General features: G+C 37.5%; 6 protein-coding genes and 1 long non-coding RNA gene across 13 annotated transcripts; 3 read left to right on the top strand and 4 right to left on the bottom strand.

Annotated features, from left to right (window-relative positions):
- Window positions 1-505: 505 nt before the first annotated feature.
- LOC109858641 (male-enhanced antigen 1) lies at window positions 506-2216 on the bottom strand. Its single transcript, XM_020436113.1, has 4 exons — window positions 1742-2216; window positions 1350-1599; window positions 1176-1247; window positions 506-1022 (listed from the first exon to the last, which is right to left on the bottom strand). Exons 2-4 carry the CDS (start codon window positions 1527-1529, stop codon window positions 792-794), a joined length of 483 nt encoding a protein of 160 aa, XP_020291702.1. The 5' UTR covers window positions 1530-1599; window positions 1742-2216; the 3' UTR covers window positions 506-791.
- A 131-nt stretch (window positions 2217-2347) lies between these two features.
- Window positions 2348-5744, top strand: LOC109858635 (pancreatic lipase-related protein 2-like). The gene is made up of 7 exons (XM_020436100.1): window positions 2348-2529; window positions 2683-2785; window positions 3768-3916; window positions 4549-4794; window positions 4883-5089; window positions 5220-5376; window positions 5479-5744. The coding sequence occupies exons 1-7, from the start codon at window positions 2442-2444 to the stop codon at window positions 5534-5536; spliced, it is 1008 nt and encodes a 335-aa protein (XP_020291689.1). The 5' UTR covers window positions 2348-2441; the 3' UTR covers window positions 5537-5744.
- Window positions 5745-5875: 131 nt separating this feature from the next.
- Window positions 5876-9403, top strand: LOC109858831. Its single transcript, XM_020436478.1, has 8 exons — window positions 5876-6750; window positions 6943-7251; window positions 7336-7463; window positions 7529-7690; window positions 7770-8394; window positions 8635-8903; window positions 8988-9203; window positions 9298-9403. The coding sequence occupies exons 1-8, from the start codon at window positions 6328-6330 to the stop codon at window positions 9401-9403; spliced, it is 2238 nt and encodes a 745-aa protein (XP_020292067.1). The 5' UTR covers window positions 5876-6327.
- Window positions 9404-9807: 404 nt separating this feature from the next.
- LOC109858826 lies at window positions 9808-12971 on the top strand. Its single transcript, XM_020436464.1, has 9 exons — window positions 9808-9889; window positions 10024-10193; window positions 10293-10601; window positions 10702-10829; window positions 10923-11084; window positions 11182-11668; window positions 11767-12038; window positions 12127-12339; window positions 12454-12971. The coding sequence occupies exons 1-9, from the start codon at window positions 9808-9810 to the stop codon at window positions 12551-12553; spliced, it is 1923 nt and encodes a 640-aa protein (XP_020292053.1). The 3' UTR covers window positions 12554-12971.
- Window positions 12972-14222: 1251 nt separating this feature from the next.
- Window positions 14223-15753, bottom strand: LOC109858644. Its single transcript, XR_002250638.1, has 3 exons — window positions 15670-15753; window positions 15430-15536; window positions 14223-15308 (listed from the first exon to the last, which is right to left on the bottom strand). It is a non-coding gene; the product is annotated as an uncharacterized LOC109858644 (long non-coding RNA).
- Window positions 15754-15760: 7 nt separating this feature from the next.
- On the bottom strand, window positions 15761-21914 carry LOC109858622 (methionine--tRNA ligase, cytoplasmic). Of its 2 annotated transcripts, XM_020436061.1 has the most exons (16): window positions 21679-21914; window positions 21290-21441; window positions 21008-21124; window positions 20782-20928; window positions 20558-20692; window positions 20319-20440; window positions 20115-20231; window positions 20002-20040; window positions 19759-19923; window positions 19412-19688; window positions 18939-19323; window positions 18593-18806; window positions 18255-18494; window positions 17773-18169; window positions 17472-17655; window positions 15761-15941 (listed from the first exon to the last, which is right to left on the bottom strand). In XM_020436061.1, the coding sequence occupies exons 1-16, from the start codon at window positions 21779-21781 to the stop codon at window positions 15844-15846; spliced, it is 2892 nt and encodes a 963-aa protein (XP_020291650.1). In that variant the 5' UTR covers window positions 21782-21914; the 3' UTR covers window positions 15761-15843. The 2 variants fall into 2 exon arrangements, with proteins under 2 accessions (XP_020291650.1, XP_020291660.1); XM_020436071.1 differs by lacking the exon at window positions 15761-15941 and having other exon boundaries at window positions 15964-17655.
- Window positions 21915-22893: 979 nt separating this feature from the next.
- On the bottom strand, window positions 22894-25645 carry LOC109858313 (stress response protein nst1-like). Of its 6 annotated transcripts, none has more exons than XM_020435444.1 (5): window positions 25227-25644; window positions 25077-25160; window positions 24044-24608; window positions 23862-23945; window positions 22894-23788 (listed from the first exon to the last, which is right to left on the bottom strand). In XM_020435444.1, exons 2-5 carry the CDS (start codon window positions 25153-25155, stop codon window positions 23437-23439), a joined length of 1080 nt encoding a protein of 359 aa, XP_020291033.1. In that variant the 5' UTR covers window positions 25156-25160; window positions 25227-25644; the 3' UTR covers window positions 22894-23436. The 6 variants fall into 6 exon arrangements, with proteins under 6 accessions (XP_020291033.1, XP_020291027.1, XP_020291042.1 ...); XM_020435438.1 differs by having other exon boundaries at window positions 25077-25348; window positions 25438-25644; XM_020435453.1 differs by having other exon boundaries at window positions 25438-25644.
- Window positions 25646-26112: the final 467 nt, after the last annotated feature.

The raw sequence follows: 26112 nt of genomic DNA, 5'->3' as shown, positions 1-26112 counted from the left end.
TCTTCATTAGACGTTCATTACGTGTCACATGAAGCTATGGATGTCTAATCCCACATGGAACAACATTCTATACAAACTTTCACTAGATGTTCATTAGACATCACATAGATGTTTATTAGACGTCTAATGTTATGTCTTTGCAGAAATGTTATTTATTTTATATACGTTATAAACGAAATAATGTTAAAATCATATTCAGAATTATATTTTTCTTAACTTAATTAAGCTTCCTAAACTGTTCATAAATCATTCTTGAGAGACAGCCTATTATAATTAAAGAAAAATAAAATTAATCTTTCTTCCAAAATAAAAATAATCCTAATAAAAAAAACTTTAAGTAAACTCTGTTAAAGACATCATTGAAAAAATAACAATTTGCAAAAAGCTATTTGTTGAGTAACTCTTTGCATGCTCGGCGGAATCTAATAAATCCTATCTTTTTTCAAAATAAAAAACGTAAAACATTTTTTTGGTTATAACTAAAGATTTTTTAATTCTTATTTTCTTTTTTTTAATCAACAAATCTAAGTATTATTCATAAATAATCAAATTAATTGATATTTTTAATCTATCCGTTAAAAATCGACTTTTTTGTAAAGTCTCACAGATTTCATCATAACATGAAATTATTTGTTGCCAGGCATGCAAAGGGTTAAAAACATTTGACACAGTAACAACTGAACATCTCAGCGTCGTATCTGTACTTTTTTATAGTATGATAAATTATTTCAAATATTCCATATATGTAAATTGTCTTCTTATAAAGATCACATTTGCTATATAATTACAAACTACATTGCACCTTGATCTCTATTTTTATTCTGTATCTCTCTAATGCGAACAAGAAGCTGCTCTTTCCATTGATCCTCTGAGATTGTATTTGCCCATTGTGGAATGGAAGTTTCAGGAAGCTTGATGGACGCCATAACGGATTTTACTTCTTTGATTTTAGTCGCATCTAGGTCAATATCAGAGCGATTGCTCGAACATGACCAGACTTGCTGTATCTCTGAAGGACAATTCTGAAACAGCAAACCAAAGTTTTTTCTGATTATCAGAAAATGACAGAAATCAAAATTCTTTTTGCTAATCCCAAATGCTCGCAACTAAAATTATTTTTTAATTATATTCTTTCACACATTCAATAAATATTTCCTTTACGTTTACTTGCTTACTTGAGTCTCCACTATTGGATCGGATGATGGTCGAATAGATTCTTCATCAAATCTGGATAACCATTCTTCATTCTGAAGCAAAATGTAAGAGATCAATTACTCAAAAAGAGATCATCAGATTATTTGTGAAAACAAATAGAAAATATTACTACTTTAATTTGTTATAACATATACCTCTTCATTGTCCAGCAAAGGATCGGCATCTGTAGGTACTTGTGATAACGGCTGATAACCTGTGATTCCTATGTTCTCATCGTCACTGGTTTCCTCATCATTTATTACACTCGCATCTAAGGATACATTGGATACTGATAGATTCTCTTGAATAGGTTCTTGTGTGGGATCTGGCGACATGGTGTACTGACGAACTCGTTTAAATCAGTGATTCGGAAGATTACACATTGGCTTGTATATTCACACCTCACTTTTAACGACAAATAAATGCAAACTGGTAAATATTTACTATTCGTCTCTCAGCACAATTTTGATGATCGTATAATCACTTTTTATGCAAAAAAAAAAAGAAACACAAAATTATAATAGTCAACAAAAGTGTCGTTTCGAACCAGGAAAGACTTGTTATGATGAAAATATCAGTCTTGTGTGAATTTGCAACACGCAGCAGCAAAATTCCTCAAGTGACGTTTCAAAATCAGTAGTTCAGAGTCTGCTTAAAATTATAGAAAGATGATCTACACATTCGTTCTTTCAGACTGAATAAAATGAATTTTCAGAATAGCATATAAGTGAAGTGTTCCGGTTGTCTGTAAGCAATTGCAAAACCAAAAATCAAACCGACTTGTACAGAGGTTGGAAAAACTGTCACATCGAATACGACGACTGTGTGACGATCGTGAAATAAACAAACGATACGAACCGGGACGATATGCGCACGCGTTGATGTCACGTGACGCTACAGCGCTCGAGATTTAAATTCCAAGTAGAAATTAAAATTGCGTTCTCAACGCGTTCATGGACGATGAGATCGGATGGGAACAAGTTTTTTTTGAAGAGAGGATGCAAACGAGTAGGTAAAACATTTCCACTCCGTTTAAATTGAAAAATCTAAAAACACACAGACATACTCGTGTTACAATAAAATACTCGTGTAATATATATTATATAACAAATTAAAGCTCTTTGGCACGTTAGACGCTCCTCTTATCGCGCTTACTCCCTCGAGCTGATCAAAGAGCAAAAAGAGAGCGCGCGCGGGATGAATGACGACTGGACGTTAAGCTGACCAAGTTAAAAAGTAGTAATCCAATGCATCTTGGCCGGTGTGCGTCCTTACGAACAACCATGTCAGTCACCAAGTTTCTCGTTCTTTCGATCATCTTTCTCGTTCGGTCAGGTATCAATCAAATCGGTTGTTCGATGTATCTTGTTTTTGACCGATAAGCAACTCTCTTTCTATTTTTATTTTCTGTAGTTTCGTACTGTTTGAGTTTTTTTTTTTTTACGTCTAACGAATTGATCGATCAATTTTTCACTTGTTCGATTCTAGCGTATCCGGAAGAGACAATACTGACAATGAGAGACGACGCACAAACATCGATCGTCCAGACAGCGGTAGAACGTGAACCGGCTACCTTCAAATTGTACACCAGGTATGTACAGTTGTGTTATCATTGTTGTATACGCAGGTTTTTTACGAGATCACATTGATAAAAATATTCACTTAATTACGAGAAAGAGAGAGAGAGAAAAAGAAAGAGATGAGAACAGAATGAATAAAGAATGAAGAATTAGTCCATAATTTGCACATCACGCTCTAATTTAACGTCACAACTCGAAAGCTGATAAAGACTGCATCGCCCAATTGTTCGCAATTTATTCATAATAGTAAAACATAAAAAAAAGAACCGTATTTGGATCTCCTTTAGTCACGTATTATTTTCTGTTTATTAAAAATTTGGAAAAGGCAGAAATTAGTTTTAAACTTTAGCTGTACAATATATTGCGCATTATCCGTACCGCTCGCCGCGAACGGTACGGATATTTCTTCGTGAGGAGGAGAGGGAGAAGGAGAGAGAGAGAAAGAGAGAGAGAGAGAAAAAAGAAAAGAAATATTTTTTTTTCTACACGATAATTTACGTATATTCACATGATTGGTCAAGGGAGAAGTATCTTGGCGCCGATCGGGAATCAATCACACGCCGACGCGGCTAATTTCCATGCACCCTGACACGTTATCGCGGGCTTGAGTCGCGAGGAGGATGCATCAATTTTTTTAATGATACGTGCAATCAGCAAGTATTCTATTCTCAGCGCTGACGTTTGATTGACTATCGAATAACCGAGGCGCCGCGTCGCGCGTCACGTCGACGTCTGAATATCGCAGCTCCGGGATCGACTCTCTCTTCTTGTTTTTTTTACTCTTGTTCGTTTCTTTTCTTCGTTTTCTTTTTCTGAAAAAAAAAAAAACAGAGAAACCAATCAAAAGAAGAAATTCTTCCTTTATGCGCCAAAATTTTACTATTTCCTCGCGACAAAAATTAATCGTACTACGCGTTTTTGTGTTCCGCAAATTTACTCTCCAAAATTGTCAACGCGCAATATCGATTTGTTATAATTCTTACGACATTGCAGGGAAAATCCGTTCGGCGAGGAGCAGTTGTTCCTGAACAACACCGAGGTGCTGTACGCGTCGCATTTCAACGAGAGCAGACCGACCAAGCTCATCGTCCACGGATTCAGCGATACCGGAAACGAGGGCTGGATACGAGATCTAATAGATGGTGGGTGGAATCAAGTGTGTGTGTGTATGTTGCGTCACTCTGCTCTTTCTCTTTCGCTCTCTCCGCAATACTGTACTTACTTTCGCAAACAATCAGGGTCAGCTTATTTCGGTAAACACGGAATCGACAACGTCGCGACCGGTTCAAGAGTCAGCGCGATAACGGCCTAATTAATCGTTTTCGCAAGGTTTTGCTTTCTCTCGCCAAAAGACAGTTCGCGGAAGAGTTTTGAAATTATTATTATTTTTTTTTTCATATAAAGAATTACATTTAAAAAAAGTACCGACCAATGTTTTATCGGCGCGACTTTGCCGGCGTCGAGAGTTGCGATACCGAATATTCCGATAAGATGTTCAGTAAAATATCGTTGCTCAACATCGACGAGACGTCGCGATTGAACTCGACGTCGCGTCGGTCAAATGCCGAGAAAAATTGTCGATAAAATCTATATTGGATATTTCAACTCTCTGGAAATGTAATTTTTGTTTTTGTACATCATCAAACACATAGTACATGAGAATCATAAAATTCTCAACGTCCGAAAACAATTAAATTAAAAAATTAAATGTCGCGCCTTCTTCTCTTCTCGCTGCGAATACAAATTAGATATGTAACATTTATTGCATTTTTAGCGTATCTGCTTTATCAGGATGTGAACGTGATAGTCGTCGGTTGGGGAATTCTGGCGGCTGACGCCTATCCGACGGCGGCCAAAAACACGCGCATCGTCGGCCAATATTTGGGCCAGTTTCTCGAGTTCTTGAGCCGAGACTCGAATCTGGAGTACAAGGATGTGCACATCAGCGGTCACAGCCTGGGTTCTTATGTGGCGGGCTTTGCCGGCGCTTATCACGACGGTCGTATCGGAAGAATAACAGGTAACGCGCGACTGTTACATTACTTGTTATATACACGCGTTAATGTGTAATATAATTTTCGTTATATCCTGTAAATTTTTTGCGAAAGGATTGGATCCGGCGAGTCCGCTGTTCGAGACCATCACCGGAATCGTCGATCCGGAATACCGACTGGATCCGACGGATGCGCAATTCGTGGACGTGATCCACACCAGCGGTCCGGTGTTCGGATCCCTGGCGCCGCTCGGACATGCCGACTTCTATCCCAACAACGGCAAGATTCCTCAGCCCGGGTGCTCTTTCGTGCCTACAATAAGTAAGTGAAATAACAAACAGTCAATGTACACATTTTTTTGTTATCAAATTATTAAAAAACCTCTAAACATTGTAAAAGTCTTTCTCTTAAATATACGCGCAAAATTTTAATACCGTTTCTACGTGCGCAGCTTATTGCAGCCATTCGCGAGCTCATCAGCTCATGACAGAGAGCATCGGCAGCACGGTGGGGTTCAAGGCGCGAATGTGCGAAAGTTGGGAGAGGTACAAGGAGCGACTCTGCGATTACAATCCGATTGTTTTGATGGGCGAATACGTCTCTACATCGTAAGACAAATTCTTTTTCACATCTTCAATTAAGATTTTCTAGTTGTGTGTTGCAATTGTTTCTCCGATCTGATGAGAGATTTGTTTTTTTTTTTTGTCCAGGCTACGTGGAAAATTTTACCTTATGACCAACGACACTCCGCCATACGCCCTGCAATGAGCGATCCCGTCGATTTCCAATGGATTTTAGCTCGGAAATTTTTTGACAAACTCACGAACTTACGACTGGGATCGCGTTCAATATAATGTTTACTAGTCATTTATAAGTTACCTTATTTATAATTTTCTCGATTCACTGAGCGCGCACCGTGTCAGAATGTACCCTTAATATACGTAATGCCTGATGCATTCGAAAAGAGTACAAATTACATTAACTGTGAGACTGTGATTTTAAATCAGTGTCCTATTTGTACACAATGTTGCCACACTTTTTTCTATAAATTTTCCTTACAACACGTTGATTGCCACTCAAATTTTATCGCTGGTGGTCACTCGTGCCCATTATGGCTCTATGCATTCAGTTACTCTTGATAAACTGTTTTACTTTTTTTGAAGTTTAATCATTCTAAAAAAACTGTAATAATGTCGGTCACAGATGACCACCGGGCAGTCAATGTGTTAAAAAAATCTCTTATATTTCCAATAAAAACATTTTATTGCTAATTTTCTGGTCGTAATTCCGAAATAACGCTAAAAATTTTAAGCCAGAGCATAGCATGGGATCATCAGACGAAAAACGATAGAAAATAGATGAGTGTGCGGATCGATTGAAGAAATTATTGCACATATATCATATGTGAAACGAATACTTAAAATGAAACATTCATGCACGAGAAGCTCGTGCGATGAATATTTCACGACGCAATGAACGTCAGAGAAACAACTGTGGTCTATCCTCCTTCAAGTTCCTCGAGCAATCCCGCAACGTAATCATGTAATTTTAAAAGAGAAATGGTTCTCGAAAGACGGACGTTACTGCTTCTCTCGCATCTGGTGCTCGTTTCCTGTGTAAACGACAATATCATGGTCCGCGATTATTTCATGCACAAGGGCGTCTCCAGCATCGTGGGATTTTCTTGCGGCAGTCTCGAAAGTGCGCGTGAAAAAAATACATGTATATTTATTTATAAGTATGTATACGCATTTTTGCATTACCTTATACAAGCAATATGGTTTCTTTCACGGGCAGACGATGTAAAATTCGCTAAGACGCTCAACGACGTTTTTGTATTGACGGCGATGTGGAATTTCAACTCTGTAATCGCGTTACCGGCGCACACCGTGAGGACGCTTTTGCAGACCAATTATCGCAATTTAGGCGTTTACGTGGACGCGCGGTGCGACGAACACAATTACACCGTGATTTATTCCGAGGTAAAAAAGATGAGATCTCGTCTGAAGAAGTTAAATATCTTTTAAATATCCCGTAGAAAATCTGAAATTATAAAAAAATATTGTATTATTAATGCGAAGGAAATAACATTTAAAAAGTCGTAAGAAAGATTAAGAAATGTGTTGAAAGAGAAGAGAAAAAAATAATTATTTGTGGATTGCGCTTAATTTAAGGCCACGAAGTATCTCATGTACGACGAGACGCGTAAATGGCTGATTTTGGGACGTAAGTTGAACGACACCGTGAAATTGCTGAACGACGACGCGTTCGGTATAGTGACCGATGTCACGATCGCCGTGCCGTCTCTCACCGGTTACGATCTGTACGACGTGTACAATCCGTGCAAAGCGCGCGGCGGTTCTTTGAATGTTACCGCGCTGGGATACTGGACCGAGAAATCCGGCGTGGCGATTAAACTTAGACAGTCGAAGTACGAGAGAAGATCAAACTTGCACGGCATGAAACTTCGAATGGGAATCTTAGTAAGTGATCGATCAGCTCGCACGGTTTTCCGTTTACATATGTACGATAGTTTCGCGGGTTTATTGTTCTGAGATCTCTCGCAGCTGCCGCAAAAGTTCTACAACACGTCGACGGAAGAGATCATGATCGATCCCGACATGAAAGCGAAATACGGTCGATCCCAATTTCTGTACACGCTCTTGCTGCACATGGCCGATCTTTTTAACTTCACGTAAGAACTTCACTTTCCACGCCCTGTCTTTTCCTGTAGATATTGTTTCTTTCTTTCTATTGTAGTGTGGAATTTGTGGAGGTGAATCCGAAAAAACGACAGGACAACTCCGCGCCGATGTTTGTCGCTTTTCAGAAAAAAATGATAGACATCTCGGCTAGTCCAATTATGATAAAGTCAGAGAAATTGCGAATGGGGGATATCATTGGTCCGGTGTGGCCCATGCGGTAACGTCATTTCTCTCGCGATGTACACTTCAAATATTCATTACAAAAACATTGATTATTAGAAATTTCAAGAGAAGAGATCAGAATGTAACATATACCTGACACCGCACAGCAATGAGTTTCACACTCGTAACTATTACGCGTATTCGTACAGGTCCTGCTTTCTCTTCCGAACGATATCCTCAGCAAATATGAAAACGGAGCAATTTGTGCGGCCGTTAGACGTTAAGGTGTGGTACGTGATAATCTGCACGATAATAGTCGCCACATCGATTTTGGTGATATTAATCAGACAAGAAGGCATTCGCAGTTGGAAAGAGGGCTACAGCATTTCTTTTCTTTTTACCATAGGCGCTATGTCCCAACAAGGTAACTCGTTAACAAGCTCTTTCAGATTTACATTATTTTGTCAATTTATACAAGTTGTAAATATAATGAAAAAAAAACACGGAGGACGTTTTTTTTTGTGGATGACTGCGTTCTTCGTAGGTTCCGTATTCGTTCCGGATCGTTACTCGAGCCGCATTGCGTTTGTGCACGTCATGATTTTCAGCGTGTTAATCCTGAACTACTATTCGGCGAGCGTCGTATCAGACCGGTTGAAGAACATAGACGAGAAAATGAGCGACTCGCTGATCGACTTGGCAAACAGCAATCTTAAAGTAGCGGCTGAACCCACGCCATACGTTAATTCCTTTTTACAGGTACACAACAGATTATTGCGTTCATATTTTGTTAACACTTACTTGATCCTCGACCAGCGGATCGGATTGTTTTTCCTACCCTTCAATTGACTCCCGCGTTGAAAGATAAAAATTTTGCAAAAAGTAGAATTTATGTTATAAGGGAGAGAGAAAGGTCGATAAAGAGATTCTAAGTCTATTGTCGAAGAGTTAATATGCTGCTTTTCTATACATATTTTGCATTTGTGATTCTTTCGAAAGTCAACGGAAGAGGAAGTGCGATATTTCATCGCGAAACGATGGGACAAGATACCGGAGGCAAAACGGTACTTGCCGCTCGCGGAAGGTTTGAATCGCGTGGCTAAGGGCGGCTTGGCTTATCACGCGTCGGTCGATTCCGCGTATTCGTACATCGATCGACATTACAATTCACGAATGATATGCGAGCTGACGGAGGTCCACCTCTTCCGCACGGTCTTGGCGCTTTGGGCCAGACACAGGAGCCCGTTCACTCCGCTATTGAAAATCGGGTAAGAGAATTATAATTTGATTATCATCGCTTCTCCCAAATATATCAGTACCTAGTATCAACAATTATATACACGACCGTTTAGCTTAGCTAAGATGTACGACGTGGGTATAAGAAAGCGACAACTGAAGCGCTGGTCGGCGAGGAAACCCTTTTGCCCGAGGAACATGTTGGTTGCCGAACCGCTGTCGATTCAAGAAGCCACGCCGGTCTTCGTGTTTATCGGCATTTCCATCGCGCTGTCCTTAGTGATCTGCATAGCGGAGAACCTCATTTATTGGATGCGGTCTGACGACGACCGGTAACAATCTGCGATTAAACGAAAGAACAAATATTGAAAAACACAAGAACAATATCATTCTCAAGATTTAATCTCAACTGTTTTTTTTATATAGATCAATACCTACAGAGAAACTACAAAATATACAGCAGAATCTACGCCTAGCGGAATTGACGAAACGCATACCCATCGCTCAGGAAAAAATTTTCTCGCGTGAATAAACAAAAAACAATATTAAATATTATTAGATTTTAAGAAATAGTCTATATTTATCTGTTAGACGTAAAATTATAAATAAATTAACCAACGTCAAAATTGTAATGTCCGATGTAGACATAAATAAACAATAAGACACAAACTTCAATATCGAATTTAATATTTCATCATTGATAAACAATTCATAGCTGCAGCTATGACTCTGTAAAATTAATCGAACTGTATTTTCTGTTCTTTCTACAATATCTACTTTCATTCGTATCTGTGCCAGCAAACTCGATGTTACGCAAAATCGTGCGGGTTTCTTTAATAATCGCACAGTGTTTGGTAATTAAAAGAAATGAAACGCAATAGAACGTACGTAGCGTTTTTTTATGCTCTAATGCGATTCATGTTCAATGTTTGCGCAATGGACAGCGAATTTATCCACGACTACTTTGTGCACAAGGCAGTGCGGAATGTGGTGGGATTCTCTTGTGGAAACGCCACAAGTAGGTGAATTGATTTTACAGCTTACTCGGAACAATATTAAAAAAAAAATAAAAAATTTACTTATAGATAATTAAAATAGAATTAAAAACTACCGCATATTTCCTCCTCCGTGTCTTTATTTTTTACACTATAGACGACTTTTACTTCGTGAAGTCATTGAGCAGAGCCGGTATATTCACGATCATCAGGAAACACGACAGAACCATCAACATGCGACAATTCTTGAACACCGAGACTTGGAGTTTGGGAGTCGTCGTGGATTTGCGTTGTCAGAACGAAAGCGCCGTGATTATCTTTGCCGAGGTAAATAATCCTATAATATTATAAAGTCACTTTGAACATTTCTCTTTTTGATACAAAAAAAAAACCAAAATAAATAAAAACAAACGTTAATATGTCAAGACTTCCAAGTATCGTATGTACGACTACGCGTATCACTGGTTGGTTCTGGGATCAACGCTCAACAGTAGCGTGTCGCTTTTGAACGACAGCGCTTACAGCATGACGACCGATTTCGTGCTCGCGATAATGAACAGCAACGGTTACGATCTGTACGACGTTTACAATCACTGCAAATATCGAGGAGGCACCTTGAATGTGACGAGTTTGGGCTCGTGGCGGCAAGAAACAGGCCTTACCATCAATCTAACCCAGCCTTTGGTTCAGAGAAGAGCCAATATGCACGGCATGACACTGAAGATCTCTGGCGTGGTTTGCAATTGTTGAATAAATATGATTAATATATATGTACTAGTAGTAGTGGTTTCTATTTTTTTTGTATTAAATACTTTTTTTTTTATATCACACACAGATACAATACAGACCGAAAAATATGCGGTTGGAGGATTACATGCACGACATTAATACCAGATCATTGGACAGCATGCACAAGTTCGTGTACGCGATGATATCTCACACCGCCGATCTCTTCAATTTCACGTACTCGTCTCTCTCCCTCTTGTTTTTCTTAAATAGATTTCCAAAAGTTTTGTATATCTCCAGCTAAACCGTTCCCAAAATTTTCTTTTCAAGTGTGCATGCGTCGGAGATAATTTACTGGGATCGCCACAGCGTGCACGGCTTGATATTCGAGATACTACAGACGAATTACATCGACTTTGCTAGCAACCCCCGAATTATGGTATCCGAGAGATTGGATTACGCCAATCTCATCGGCGCGGCCTGGCCGATTCGGTATATTAATATTTCGCTCCTTTTAGACGCTTTGATTGAATTAATAATGACATTGTTTAAGATCCTATCTCTCTCTTTTATCCTCTTTCTCATACAGACCTTGCTTCATGCTGCTGTCCACGTCATCGAACAACATCAAGCTCGAAATTTTTCTGAAACCATTTGCGCGCCAGACCTGGTACCTGAACGCCGTGTTTGTGGTGCTCTCTATGTTCGTCATGAAAATAATAATGAAATGCGAGGAGTCGACCAAGGAAGAAGAAAATTCTAGCGCCATGGTTCTTACCATCGGAATTGTTGCCCAGCAAGGTAAGAGAAATAACGTCAGGCATAGTTTTGACAGTTTAATGAACAATGTCTTCGTCGCAGGTGCGAATTTCTTTCCCAAACACATTCCGGGTCGCATCGCTCTTCTGCAGATCATCCTGTTCAACTTGATTATATATTACTATTACTCGGGCAGTATAGTGTCAGCTCGTTTGAGCGAGCCCCTCGACATGATGGAAGATGACGTAACGGTTCTCGCAGACAGTGAGCTGAGAATTGCCGCGGAGGCTGTGCCGTATCTGAATTACTTTCTATACGTACGCATTTTTTTCACAGAGAAAATTCATCCGCGTATCGAACTCACGAGATGTTTCACGAACGTCGTGTTGTGTTTTTCGATGTTTTAAACTTGCAGAAACTCAACTCGGAATCGAATTACTTCAGAAAGAAACGCTGGGATCCTCTGCCGGAATCCAAGCGATATTTACCGATAGAAGAGGGTATGAGGCAAGTGAGCGAGGGTATTCTGGCCTATCACACGGATCCGAACACGGCGTATCCCTACGTCGAGAGAATGTTCGATCCGATCAAGATCTGCCAATTGACAGAGATTCATCTGTTCAAGCAGTCCGTTATGGGTATGTACGCCAGTCACAATGGCCAGTTCACCGAATTGGCGAAGATCGGGTAAGAATCTTACAGAGCAGAAGTTTAGAATTTTTCCTGCGCAATAGAGATTCGCAGAGTGAATGAGTTTCCAGAAGAAATGACTCTTTTTCAGACTGTACAAGATGTTCAATACCGGATTGCGCGATCGTCAGATAAAATATTGGTCAAGCAGAAAACCTCAGTGCCAACTCGACACGTTGTCCACGAGAAGCATATCTATCTACGAAACCGCTCCGGCTCTGATTCTGTTAGTTTTCGGTATGATCGTCGCGAGTGTGACGTGCGTCATCGAGAACATTATTCACTATCGATTCACAAGGTGTGTTTCTCCGAGCTTCTCGAAAATATCAAAAGTTCTTTTATAAATTCCGCGCGCGTACGTGAATTAAAAATTTCTATAAATAAATAATTCTCAATTTTGTACTTACAAAAGGAAAACACTGAGAGAATCAAGGACAAGCGACGACACGAACATCGCCGGTTCGAGCGAGGAAAATTTGCTCGAAGAAGAAAAAGATTCCGTCTCGCCTTGACAAGTAAAACACCCTGCGCGAAAGTGACTTATAATTGGATCGTTCGTTAGTGTCTCGTTATCGTACACTTAGTTTACGAAGAAAAGAACAGACACACACGCTACACACAAATGTAATTTTTCTCTGTAATATTGCTGTAATAAAGTCATAAATATTCACTTTGCATCGAAGACCTTGGCGGAGGGAAAAATTTTCTGTGAATACTTTTGTAGGAAACAACCGGATAATAGTCGGCAAGACAGGCAAATCGATAGGTTGATGAATTCGCTAGGGTTCGGATAATTGATAGGGAATTAGGGTAAAAAAATTGTGTAGAGAACTCTGGAATCGAAGTACTGAGCGTCGTGTTACATCGTCTACAGGGTGTCTCACTGCTACAACGGAACTGATCGATAACTAAATTATCCAGACAAGGCATTTGCAGAAACTTTAATTTTCTCAACTTTGTTGAAAAATTCAAAGAATTATAAAAGTGAGAGGACCAACGAAAGTTTTCGTCAAAGAAACATCGATTTTTTTTCAATCTGATCGAGAAATCTAACGTCAACAAGAGAGCGAGTAGCGGTGAGACACTTTGTATGCGTATCACAGAAGCGACCGTGATTATGCTGTCATGTCAATCGACGTTATAGATAATTCTGTCGCAAATCGTTTCTGCTGTCTCGAGTTCAAAATTGTCTTTCATCTAAATTTCTTATAAAAAGCGTAAGAAGACGGACGTTATCGTATAGTTTTCACGGTGCGCATACCGAAGATAGAGATGTACCTGTTAAATATCTTCCTCTTGCGAATCTTCGTTATTGCCGAGTGCGCCCAAATCAGTTACATTATTCGTGATTATTTTGTTTACAAGAAAGTGACCAAAGTGGTGGGATTCTCTTGCGGAGATGTGGAAGGTGAGTTAAGCTCGCTGTCTCGCGTGCAATTTCAACGATCTTCTTCGCAGACGATTTTCTTACAGTGAAGCTGCTAAACGTCATCGGTATATACGCGGCGATTAAACCGGCTGAATTTCAAGTCGATGTTCTGAGATATCTCGACACCGATCGGACCTTAGGCGTGTTTCTAGACATACGATGTCCGAGCCAAAACGTCAGCGACATTTTTGACTTAGTTAGAATCTTGCAATATTTTGTTAATTATTATAGAAATTTTCTAGAACAATTTTCTTTGTAGTAAATTTATAATAAACAAGCAGACGCAATTGTGTTAGTCAAATTATAAGAAAATAAATACCAAGATAAAATCCATTTAGGCCTCGGCTAATCGCATGTTCGATTACTCGTACAATTGGCTGATTTTGGGGAGCAACATGAGTCACAGTAAGCAGAGTTTAAACGATACTGGCTTCAGCATCGTCACGGATCTTGCGATCCTCTTGCCGGACGAGTCTGGTTACGTTCTCTACGATGTGTACAATCACTGCAAGACGCGCGGAGGCGTGCTCAACATCACTACTCTCGGTACCTGGCGAGAAGACGACGGACTCGTGATCACTCTGACCGGCACGAAGATCTCCAGACGACGGGATTATCGCGGATTGCGAGTCAAAGTGGCCGGGATCGTAAAGCTCCGATTTAATAAAAAAAAAAAACTAATAATAATAATAATTTTTTAGTTTTTAATCACTAATTTTTTAATAAATATAATTTTAGGTAGTATACAGACCGTCAAACGTAAGTTTAACAGAGTACTTGGAGCGCGACAATACAATACTGGACAACTGGTCAAAATTTGGGTACACTCTTCTCTCGCACGTTTCGAACATCTACAATTTCACGTAATTAATTCTTACGCTTTGTTTGCGAGTTATTCCTGCGTGTATTTTCTACCGCATCGATCACCCGGCGAACGTTTTCGCAGTTTGGATGTCATCGAGATCACTCGCTGGGAGAAAAACGACAGCAACGGTCCTGTGATGGGGAGTTTGAAGAAGGGCGTAGCTGACCTTGGCTACTATCCGTGTATTTTGACGATCGAACGATACGGATTCGCACGCGTCATTCTTCAACAATGGCCCACGCGGTATTTCTAATTGAAAAACTAGCTAATACGTTAATAACATAATACACGCACATGTGTGTATATAAAAACAATAACGTAGCAATATAGATAGATAGCAATATAAACAATAATATAACTGAATATAAAGTAAAAAACAAAATAATCTTTTAACCAGAACCTGCTTCGTGTTTCGCACTATACCGGCGATGAAGATGAAACCGTGGATAATTCTGAAGCCGTTCGCTGTGGATGCATGGTACATGATGATCATACTCGTCGTGATCACCATTCCCATTTTGTCTCTCATATTGAAGCTGGAACGCACCGAAGAATACGACGGATGCAGTATTTCAGCATTGATTACCGTCGGCGCGTTGTGTCAGCAAGGTATTTGCCGATCAACAGCGACATCGATACATCGTTATTAATGTTTCCTGTTATTGTGCGATCTCATAATCAGGTTTCCCGTCTTTCGCCGATCAATCTGCCGCTCGAATCGCTTTCATTCAGATCACTGTCTTCGGTCTGTTGGTGTTTAACTATTACTCGGCAGCGATCGTGTCGGCCAGACTGAACGATCCGATCCGCAAGATGAACGACTCGCTGTATTCGCTGGCGCACAGTGGAATGAAGTTCGCAGCCAAGCAAAACGTCTTCTTAAACTACCTCTTCCGGGTAAAAGCACAATCCGTTACAGAACAGTTTAAAGTCTGTTTAAGCTTTAATTGTTCTGGCTAGTTTTGATATTCCGCTAGAATGAACAACCGGAAGTGCAATACTTTAAAAAATATTGGGACGCTATACCGGAGTCAAAAAAATTTCTCACGATCGAGGAGGGTGTGGAGAGAATCAAGAAGGGAGGCTTCGCTTACCATGCCGATCCGGACGATATCTATCCGACCATCGCACAATCGTTCGACAAACAGATGATCTGCCAGCTCACGGAGGTTCACTTGTTACAGCCTTCCGAATTGGGTCTCTGGAGTAATCTCAACAGTCAATTTCACGAAATTACCAAAATAGGGTGAGTATTATCGTAAAACATTAAACGCAGGAAATTTTATGTTTCTCAATATACGAGAAAATGTCAATAGGTTGATAAAAATATCTACCTCGGGACTTCGACGACGAGAGCTACATCGTCAATCGTCCAAGAGGCCTTACTGTCCGACCGAGGAAACTTTCGTTTCCAGCGTGACGATCTACGAAGCGGCGCCGATTCTGATTTTTCTGCTTTTCGGCATGGCAATTTCACTTATTATATTCTCCGTCGAGCATCTGATTTTCTACGCGACGAATTCGAAATGCGCACCGAGCGTTACAAAACACGATACGATAATGATGAGCAGGAAAAATAAGATGTTTTTAAAGGGTAAAGCACCGCCTAAAAAAAATGTCGTCTTACTTCTCCCGGAAGCGAGTAAGTTCTTCCAAAAAGTATTAATGACAAAACAGTACCAGTAGATACAACATTTCACTTCTTATCATTTTAATCGTATTACGTAGTATATTTATTTCGTGACTATTGCGGTTTTTTATGCATCCTTGTCAACTTTTACAATTGGATCTTATATACGAGTCTTATTAAAATTACATTTCTTATAAGATTCTTTCGTAGGATCACTAGATGATTGTTTCATAAATAAAAACATTTGTTTTTTTATTTGAAGCGCAATAACTTGTCAGATGGAAATAGTTGGATGTAACTTGGGGACAGTGCGAGAAGTAGCAAGAAGCGTTATTTAAGTTGATATCTTCTTGGGGGGCAGTTATTATTACTTATAATTCTTACGTAAAACATTTGTCAGACTATTGTCGTGTGTACAAACATAAGTCGTGGAAATATATAAACGTATTTTTTAAATAAAGTACAAATATTCTCTCATAATCGTTCTTACGATAAAGAGTACAATTACCCATCCCGAAACAAACTAATTAATAAAGAAACATTAGTGTCTCCAAATTCCAACACGAGTTCAATAGGTAACTCTTTGACTTTAGTCAAAGACACAAATCGTGTTACGTAAAAAGTATTTTTTAAATTAAATATCTTTCCGAATAAGAAAAAAAATGTGTACTTTCTTACCTTTAACTAATTTTTTCTTCTAATTGTAGACATTATGTAACATGTCATGCGTCGAAAAAAATAAGTTAAAGTAAGTTATTTCACTAACTTGTTAAATAGCATAAAATAACTTGTTTACTAGAATGTTAAAAATTATTCTATCACAGATATATAGATGTAGCATATTTACTCTTGTAAAAAGCGTAGTGTCATAGTCCAGATTATTTAATCGTATGTAAGCAAATACATATGTATACACATAGAAAATATTTCATGATGATGTCAACACAAATCAGATTCTTGCTATTTTGATTTCACAGCAGTTCCTTATAAACTGTGAAAGATAGTGGACATGATTATTCGGTTCCGACGACTTAAATTAAGCGGGAATGTCCTGTAACAACAAAAGTAGATGAACTGAAAGAGTCGCTAGTCTGTGAAAATAAAGGAAATGTGCTGCACAGGGCATGAGGATAAAGGAAGCATGTTGTACAGTGACGCACAATCTGTGCCAAAAAATGGGGGAAACAGAAGAGAGTTGAATCATCAGAGATTCTGCTGTACACAATTTTGACATACTACTACATCTTTATATCTGTGTATTCTACATATAGCGAGAAAAAAGATGAAGGTATTTTTACCTTTAAATTTTTGTTTTCTATTCAATGTTGTGACTTGAGTTACTAAAGATTGCTTTACTTTCGCGAACAATACTTCGATTTAATTTTCGTACACACGCACATTCATCTTATCTAATATACAATTCTCGCATAAAATTGTGATGTCACGTAATAGAATGCGAAAGTGACATATTATCGTAAATAATATATAAGAGCAAGCACTTTTAACCTTGTTGCGAGACCCAGCCATTCTGTTGCGACACGGGCGTCTTTTTATTTTTTGCGTTTTTCTCAGATGTGTTCGCAACGCCTTTGAGAGCAGCAAGTTTTTTCTTTAAATCCAATAATATTTCTACTTGAGGTTGCCAGATGCTTTTCTCATGTTTACTTTTCAGTTCTCTTACTAAATTGGCCTGAAAACAAAATGTCATAAAGCAAGTTTTACAATTTATACAGAAAAAGAAAATTTTCGATTATGTTTTTCACATTATGTGTGCAGAAAAATTATAAGTTTTAAAAAGTTTATTAACTTGTTTTGTAATAGCAGCTTCTAATACTGCAACATTGTTGGGACAGTCTTTGTCCGATATTTTAGCAGATTCTTTGCTCTTTTCCGACGTTTTAGCAGATTCTTTACTCGTCTCGGACGGCATCTTTCCGTTAGTTTCTTGTTGTCCGGCGTATTTTTTGCGTAACAATTCCACTGTTTGATCTTCAATTCTGGTGAAAAGCGGATTAGGCTTGCCAATTTTGTGCCAAGTTGGTAGCATATTTGTTATTGTCTCGGGAATGTATCCGTAATTTTTGTTACTCAAGCCTAGTTGAGATCTCAGTTGCTTAGCCGTAGTGGGCATAAAGGGACCGAGAAGAGCGGATAAAAGACACGCCAGATTGCAGCAAATTGCGACAACGGTGCCAGCTTTCTTCCTGTTAATTTTAAATAAAATTTAAATAAAAAAAGAGCAAGTTATATCTTAATGAGAAAAATGTTAAAATAAGATAAAATTATTACTTGTCGTCGTCAGTCCCTTTGATTTTCACCCACGGCTGTTGGAATTGCATATATTGATTGCCATGCTTCGAAATCGCCAAAATGTGTTTCAAGCCATCTCTCAACTTAGCCTGTTCCATGGCAATTATGTAAGACGTCAATTCGCGTTGCGCCTCCGCCAGTACGGTCCAATCCGCCTCTTCCGGCTGTTCTATCGGTGGTATATTAGAATCAAAGAACTTCTGACAGAACATCAAGGCTCTAGTTGTAACAAAGAACGAATATTTGAAAACGTTAATAGCAACATTATTGAGACGTTATTACTAGCTCACAGAAAAAATAAGAGGAAAACTACAAACCTATTAACAAAATTGCCAAGATTATTCAGTAACTCGCTATTGTTCTTTGTAGCTAAGTCTATCCAGTTGAAATTTGAGTCTTGGGTTTCTGGTCTGATATAAGCTAAATAAAATCGCCATACATCGGCTGGAATGCCGGTGTCTCTAGCATCGGTTCCGAATACTCCGATGCCTCTAGATTTCGAAAATTTCTTATCCTCATAATTCAGATATTCTAAAAAAAATAGCAGAACAAATATTAAATAGATAAATCGAGATAAAAAATAAATTTAAAAATTAAATACTAAAAAAAAAAACAAAATTATGTAAAATATATATGTATATATATTTTTTGAAGATATCGTACCAGTTGCCATTAAATACTTGATCAATGTGTAATTTTGATTAGTTGCCAACAGACAAGCGGGAAACATTATTGCGTGGAATGGAACATTATCTTTTGCCATAAACTGGCACAAGTCGACTTTTACATCCTGAGACGGTTGCCACCATTGCATATATTCTTTGGTGTATCTCTTTGTAATACTGATATATCCGAAAGGAGCGTCGAACCAAACGTAGAACACTTTGTTCTCATAGCCCTTCACCGGAACCGGTATACCCCACTTCAGATCTCTGGTTATGCAACGCGGTTTGAGACCGTCGCGCAGCCACGCTCTTGAAACTACCCTCGCGACACTAGACCATCCTTTCTCCACAGTAGAAGAATATTCTTTTAATTTCTGTTCTACCTGCATTAAGAAAATAATGCTGCTTGTGAATTGATATTTAATTTGTTTAACAAGATCGCCAACTCAAACACAAATCATGTAAATTTACCTTGGGTAAATCCAGAAAGAATTGCACCGAGTTTTTTATGACGGGTCTATTGCTACAAATCTTACATCGAGGATTTATTAACTCGACCGCGTTTACGAGATGGCCGCAGCCATCGCACTGATCACCGCGCGCGTCTTCGTACTTACATCCAGGACATGTGCCTTCCACAAATCTGTCGGCGAGAAATCGATCGCAAAACTCGCAATGCAACTGCTCCACAGTTTGACTCAACACGTAACCCTGCGACTTGATCTTTAGAAAAAACGCTTGAACAATTCTGAAAAGACGCGACAAGGTGAAAACAACAAAGAAAAGAACGAAAGAAGAACAAATTGTCACACTCATACTCAGTCTGTTCAGGCGTAGTGGTACGACCGAAGTAATCAAATCCGATACCAAACCAACGGTAAACATCGTTGTGTATGTCGAAGAATTTATCGCAAATAGCTTGAGGAGTTGTTTTCTCTTGTAAAGCTTTTGCTTCGGTTGCGGTGCCGTATTCATCGGTGCCACTTGAAGTTGAAATTATTTTAACGAAAAGATGCAAGTTTTATCTTTTTGTGTACATCACAAACTAATAATAATGTTACCTTATGTATAGAGTGTTGTAATTTCTTTGTCTACAATATCTACAAACAACGAAGTCAACATGTAATACAAGTTTACAAAACACCAAGATTTGTAAAATGTAGATTGTACAAACCTTGCGAAAATATCAGCCGAAAGAACACAACCGATGATATTTCCTAAATGCGGAACATTATTAACATAAGGAAGTGCCGATGTTACTAGGACGTTTCTTTCTCCTTTTTTGGGCAGTCTAAAGTAACATCATATGAATCATTAAACATATATAAATGAACAAACTTGTGTCAATTATGTAAGTTTGTTCAATTTTGCAACTTACATAGGATACGAATTTTCCTTAACTTCTAGATATTGTCCGGTAGTCCAGTTATTTTCCACATTAAGAAGTTCTTCCTGACTAATAACTTCTATCTCTTTTTCTTTCTCTTTAGTTGGACTAAGCTGTAATATATATGTCTATTAATGAGCCCAATAAGTTACTTAAGTCTAAAAAAAGATTCACTGTCTTTTTGTAAAGAATGTTTACTAAAAGTACATTGAAAGTAACCATATACTCACATCACTTGATGCTAAATTACGCACACGACAACTTGAATTTGTATTGCTGGGGAACCAGGAAGCAGCTTCAATACTTGCAACAGCTTTTGTACCCCTCTCCAACTTGAACTCTTTAACACACATCTTGATAGATTCCTGAATAATTCAGAAAGAATTTATTGGATATAAATTTAAAATCAATTGCAAGTTTATATATACAATAATAAATAATAATAATATTATACCTGAACAACTAATTGCTTTTCAATGTTAGCCAGCCAACTAGTGACATTTGGTAATGTCCTAGAAAGATCTTCGATGTCATAAACAAATACAGTGCTCCAGAGACTCACCCAAATAGAAATATCCGCTGGTGATAAATTACTATGTGTCTAAAAAAAACAAATTAAAAAAAAAAAAAGTTTAAACAAACTTTTTAATAACACAAAATAAGATATCTTTAATATTTACCTCAATTAAGTACTGTTTATCTTTTAATTCACTATTGAGATCTTTTAACAAAGACAATAAGTCAGTTTTCTGTGAAATCTTTAAAGTTTTTTCACTAGCATAACTCAATATAGTTGGCTGCAAAAAAGATATATTAAATGTCAATGTGTTTCACATAATTTTGTATCAAATATGTAAAACTTAATAGACTATAGCATATTTTCAAGAATTATAAAAGTATTTTAACTTTTTAGCCTGCACTTATGTAAATTACACAAACTTATAATAAACATATTTTTATACTTGTAACTGAGAAATTTCCCATTCCAACCATTTGTTATTGGAAACTTCCAAGTCTTTGGGTACAGGCAATAAAAGTTGTAATGCTGAAGAGACACTGAATAAAGATGATCCTGAGGATGTGGTTAATGTAGGTAAACGACCTAGAAGAGCCTCTGCACATAACACAATATGTATTCTTATTGCATGGGAATTACAAAGTAGAAACCATCCATAAAAATACTATACACATACACTTTATGTGTATATGTTCATTGAAAGTGTTTACAAAAGAAATATCAACATATACAATCTGTTTCTCCTCAATATTTGATTGTTCCTTACTAGCGCTAATCGTTTATGCAATTACAAATCAATATATAATAAAAGACAAAGATGAGGTTAAGACTCACTGTTGGGCTCGACGATTTTAACGGTGACAGACTCGCCGGCTAACTTAGACGCGACGATCAACTTCAAAGCGTTCGGATTACCGTTGTTCGTTAAGACGTGCATTGTTACCAATAAATTAATAAATACGTTAATAAATACAAAAATATGTTACGCACAACCGCGAGACATGTGAGCGACAGGAAACAAATCTCCAATCGTATCCAACTTCATGCACGCGTCAGATTGCGTCAGATCGGTTTAGGTCTCGTATCCACGATACCCCGGAAAAACTTACACACGATTTCTTCATACTTCCCACCAAAGAGAGCACTGAGATCGGCCAGGGCCATATGAAATAGTAATAGCTCATCCGCCGTGTAAGCCAGCGCTGTGTCCACAAGTGGTGCACATTGGCAACTACGTACCCACGAGCGACAAGACGGTACGTGCGCTGTCCAAACGTGGACGTGGTTCTGGTCCGCGCTATGTTCACAGCGTGAGATTCATTTCTATTCACATCCTGAAAAACTGAGTTGCCAATGTGCATCGCCCGTGGACATAACGCTGGCATACAAGGCAGAAACAATAGTACAGGTCCCTGAGTACAGGATTTCATATGGTTTCTATCTTCTTTTTGCTCATATTAAGTAAATATCCTTGACGGTAAATATATTTGGTATCAAGATTGATCCCTTAGTCGAACATTCATGACCTGCCGGATAACAATTATAATTCACTGTTATAGTTTAGTATAAGTAGTTTTTTGTCTTCTTGAATTTTAACACACATATATCAGTTTTAGTATGTAAACGAGTATGTAAAACTCACTCATTGAATGAGAAGTGAATGAACACGACAAACTCTTGGTGTCACATACATCCAAGACAAATTTCTTGCTAATATACTTATGCAATCATTGTTTAAATAATGTATATCATATATATTTATCGCATGCTCTTGTATGATAAATATATATGTACATTACTTAACGTGTTTATTCCTTTGTAAATATAATATACAGAAAAGAAATAATAAGTTTGCAAGTTTTTAAGTAAGGCCAAATAGCTTAAATTGATGGTCCACATAGTATTGTGTACAAAATTGGGTTTTTTTAAGCTCTGCATTTCTTCTTACCTAATTAAAACTTGTTTCAATATGTTCTACATTACAAGATACAGGAAAAGTTAATTCTATTCTTACATGCATATGTACATAGATTTACGGAAAAAGATATATATGTAATACAAAAATCTATTTCACAATTCCATTTCTAAGTAACATAAGTACTATTAATATTTTACATAACAAAAATTATAAAATAAATTCACCGTATAGATTCAGTTTTATCATCTCTGATTACACTGATCAGCAAAAAGCTTTTCTTATATGTTTACAATCTTGTAATGTAAATATTTATTCAATGTAAATATATATAACTGCTTTTTACATGCTCTTCATTCTTGAAAAAAAAATAAAAGATTATTTGTTAATATATAATCTATTGTTACATACTATAAAAAGTGAATTTTGCCGATCAGTGTTATCTATAAGTTTCTTATTTCATTGACAATAATCAATTTGTACTTACTAATTAGCAAAAGTAATTAATCATATCTGATTCTTATCTTAATTAACTAATTTTACAATCAATCAGAATTTGTAGAAATGACCCATTATAAAAGAGAGATGGCCAGATTATATTTAACACAATAAATAAATCATATTTCTCTTTATAACTATTATAAGTAAAAACACACTTTTATCTTGTATTAACTGTATTATACTTCTTTTTTAGATTTTAAAACTGCCAAAATTTCTTGAAGCAAATTATTCTTCATTTCTCTTTGCTTGGTAGCTTTTTGTCTATGCTCTTCCGTACGAGCAGATGCTTCTTTTTGCATATCTCGTATTTCTGTGCATATCTGTAAGACTTTATTTTGCGTTTCAGTGACACTTTTACTTCTGTTGTCCATCTTTGTAACTAGAGCCTTTAATGTACGTTGGCAATTCTGCAAATTCTCGATCATCTTTGCGTGTTGAGCTTCCAATCTGACATTTTGTTTCCAGTCTGCTTCATTATTTGATGTAGAATTCCTATGAGCATTTTTTGTTCTAGTAATTCTTGTAGATCTTTAAGAAATATTTGCGTAATTAATAAATAAATAATTTGTTATAAAGAATCCTGATAATATAGTATACTTACTCTAAGTCTGTACCTTCTTCATTTACTTCTCCATCTTGCAAATCAGCTAGAAACTCTTTGTAAGAGAAGATTTCATCTAGATCCCTATGGATGCATTTAATATATATTTTATACTCAGGAAGAGAGTAGTAGATGAAGTGGCTTATACAAAAACTCCAATGAAAAAAAACAAACAAACTTACTGCTCATAACTATAAATATATTTTCCTCTGCCATTTCTTCGATTGTGTATTATCATGTTCTTATAAGCACGTTTGAGTGTTTTGAATCTGTTTTCCACTTGCAGTGGAGACACATTAAAGCCATTCTTTTGTAGACTTTGTGATATCTGTTGATATGCAACTTTCATGTTTTTCAATTTCCTATTCTTTACAAGTTCTTTCTTCTGTTTATACTCTTTCAGAAAAATTTTAGTAGAGGCGTCGCACCATGGAAAAATTGCGTTACCATTTTTACTTGTACTTGCTGTGGCGAATCTGTCATCTTCTTCTAATCTTTCTTCTTCTAATCTCTCGTCTATCTGCTCATCATCTACTTGGTCATCTGTCGTCCGCTCATCTATCATCCGCTCATCATCTGTCCGCTCTTCTGTTCGCTCTTCTACTTTCCCAGGTTCATGCTCATTTTCTATCATTTCCACAAAGGGATAGACATCAAAATACACCTCTTTGTCATTAACAGTGAAGCACATTTGCTCTGCATTAACATCAATCTCAGAAAGATGCACTTGGAATACAAAATCTTCTTCTGTTTTACATAAACACATACATACTTCATTAATGATTATTGATATTATAGTAATGATATGTATACATCATTATTGCTAACAGGTAAGATTGGTGGTGCAAGTATGGCTCTTTGGACCGAAACTAACTAGTCCATACGCCAGTCTAAGTCAAAAGAATATATAAAGAATATTATGGCAAAAGCGCCAGTCTATGTCAGAACGCAGATACAAAGACCACTGTAGCAAAACATACGCTATGCTTTGCATAAAATCTAAAAATTATGTTGTCGATTGAAGAAGACCGAGAAACGATACTTCCGTGACGACGGTTACGTTGGAACTTTTTGCTAACAGGTAACACATACAGAACTTCAACATTAAGTTATTGCACAACAGTAGAGTTATAATATAATATACATATAGTTTCATATACAGTCTACAGAATAGATATATGTATATATATATATGTATGTGTATCAATCTTTTACCTTCGCATTGAATAGTGACATATCCATTGCTATCTATGATTATTCTCCCTTCTTCGTCACGTTGGAGCCAACCTTTCATGTTCGCTGGAGAAATTTATGCTTCTTAAGATACTCGAGTATAACAACTAGAGTTACTTACACCTGACTCACTTGTTGGTTTTTTGTTATTTTAGAAATTAATTTGGAGTACAAGAAGATTTTCTTATACTTTGAAATGCGACGTCTTATTTTCGCGCTTTATTTCATTGCACCTTTTACACCTTCAATATCGGCTGCAGAAAGTGTAAGAAGGTGTAGGCGTTCTAAATATACGTGCGATTGCGGAGTTTATACGCGTCAGCAAAAAAGTACGTGCACTTACGACAAGAAAAATAGCCAGTTGAAAAATAGTGGAAGGATCAATGTTGCTGAGAAATATTTTCGCTCCTAACCATATCCCTTTTACATATCAGTCTGTTCCGGTTTCGTCAACGGAACCATAGCGCCATCAAACATTAGTCACGAAGCAAAACCAATTTGCTCGAACGGTAACGACAAATTTTTTGGAATTTGTGTGTTTATTCCCGCTTCTGCTTGGTGCGCTGATATATCTCCGAACAGCACAAAAGTCTGAAAAATGTCTTAGAAATATCTAGAAAATAGACTGTAGTTGGTGTGCACAAAATGTAGATATCGCGGTGCTTGTGAACGGAAATGCGTAAAATTGGTAAAACCAGAGCAGAGAGAAGATTGAGAGCGGCCAGACCTAGGCTGCGTTCGAAGAGCGCGCTATCAGCGCTGTTGCATCATTTTATCTTTATTGTTCATTAGATGTAAAACAAAAATAGAACTACGCAATAGAGCTGATAACGTTCTCCCCGAACGCAGCCCTATAAGAGAATGTGTAAGGCTGCCTTTAAGCCTATGTCACACTACGGATTGAGATTGGATTGCAATTTGGCCAATTAGAGCGAAGATCACTAAATCTAGGATTGGTTTTCTTTCTTCTGATTGGTCAAATTTCAATCCAATCTCAATCCCAATCCGTAGTGTGACA

Source organism: Pseudomyrmex gracilis, unplaced genomic scaffold (genome assembly GCF_002006095.1).
Source record: "Pseudomyrmex gracilis isolate BER0280 unplaced genomic scaffold, ASM200609v1 scaffold_6, whole genome shotgun sequence".
In the NCBI taxonomy this organism is placed as follows: Eukaryota; Metazoa; Arthropoda; class Insecta; order Hymenoptera; family Formicidae; genus Pseudomyrmex; species Pseudomyrmex gracilis.
The sequence above is the reverse complement of the archived record's forward strand: the minus strand, read 5'-3'. Positions and strand labels throughout refer to the sequence as shown.

Excerpts from the sequence above, each read along its gene's own strand:
- LOC109858622 (XM_020436061.1), bottom strand. The coding sequence starts at position 21,781 with ATGCACGTCTTAACGAACAACGGTAATCCGAACGCTTTGAAGTTGATC. Across the intron at positions 20,693-20,781 it reads AAAAGCAATTAGTTGTTCAG|GAATCTATCAAGATGTGTGT; the intron begins GTATAATATTAT and ends TGAATTATTCAG. Across the intron at positions 20,232-20,318 it reads AAGGAAAATTCGTATCCTAT|ACTGCCCAAAAAAGGAGAAA; the intron begins GTAAGTTGCAAA and ends ATGTTACTTTAG.
- LOC109858826 (XM_020436464.1), top strand. The coding sequence starts at position 9,808 with ATGGACAGCGAATTTATCCACGACTACTTTGTGCACAAGGCAGTGCGG. Across the intron at positions 10,194-10,292 it reads CCGTGATTATCTTTGCCGAG|ACTTCCAAGTATCGTATGTA; the intron begins GTAAATAATCCT and ends TAATATGTCAAG. Across the intron at positions 12,039-12,126 it reads ACCGAATTGGCGAAGATCGG|TTTCAGACTGTACAAGATGT; the intron begins GTAAGAATCTTA and ends GAAATGACTCTT.
- LOC109858313 (XM_020435429.1), bottom strand. The coding sequence starts at position 25,155 with ATGAAAGGTTGGCTCCAACGTGACGAAGAAGGGAGAATAATCATAGAT. Across the intron at positions 24,609-25,076 it reads TGTCACTATTCAATGCGAAG|AAGAAGATTTTGTATTCCAA; the intron begins GTAAAAGATTGA and ends TATGTAAAACAG. Across the intron at positions 23,946-24,043 it reads TATATTTATAGTTATGAGCA|GGATCTAGATGAAATCTTCT; the intron begins GTAAGTTTGTTT and ends ATGCATCCATAG.
- LOC109858635 (XM_020436100.1), top strand. The coding sequence starts at position 2,442 with ATGCATCTTGGCCGGTGTGCGTCCTTACGAACAACCATGTCAGTCACC. Across the intron at positions 2,786-3,767 it reads ACCTTCAAATTGTACACCAG|GGAAAATCCGTTCGGCGAGG; the intron begins GTATGTACAGTT and ends ACGACATTGCAG. Across the intron at positions 5,090-5,219 it reads CTCTTTCGTGCCTACAATAA|CTTATTGCAGCCATTCGCGA; the intron begins GTAAGTGAAATA and ends CTACGTGCGCAG.
- LOC109858641 (XM_020436113.1), bottom strand. The coding sequence starts at position 1,529 with ATGTCGCCAGATCCCACACAAGAACCTATTCAAGAGAATCTATCAGTA. Across the intron at positions 1,248-1,349 it reads CTTTGCTGGACAATGAAGAG|AATGAAGAATGGTTATCCAG; the intron begins GTATATGTTATA and ends ATTTTGCTTCAG. Across the intron at positions 1,023-1,175 it reads ATCCAATAGTGGAGACTCAA|AATTGTCCTTCAGAGATACA; the intron begins GTAAGCAAGTAA and ends TTGCTGTTTCAG.
- LOC109858831 (XM_020436478.1), top strand. The coding sequence starts at position 6,328 with ATGGTTCTCGAAAGACGGACGTTACTGCTTCTCTCGCATCTGGTGCTC. Across the intron at positions 7,691-7,769 it reads GGTCCGGTGTGGCCCATGCG|ATCAGAATGTAACATATACC; the intron begins GTAACGTCATTT and ends TCAAGAGAAGAG. Across the intron at positions 9,204-9,297 it reads ATGCGGTCTGACGACGACCG|ATCAATACCTACAGAGAAAC; the intron begins GTAACAATCTGC and ends TTTTTTATATAG.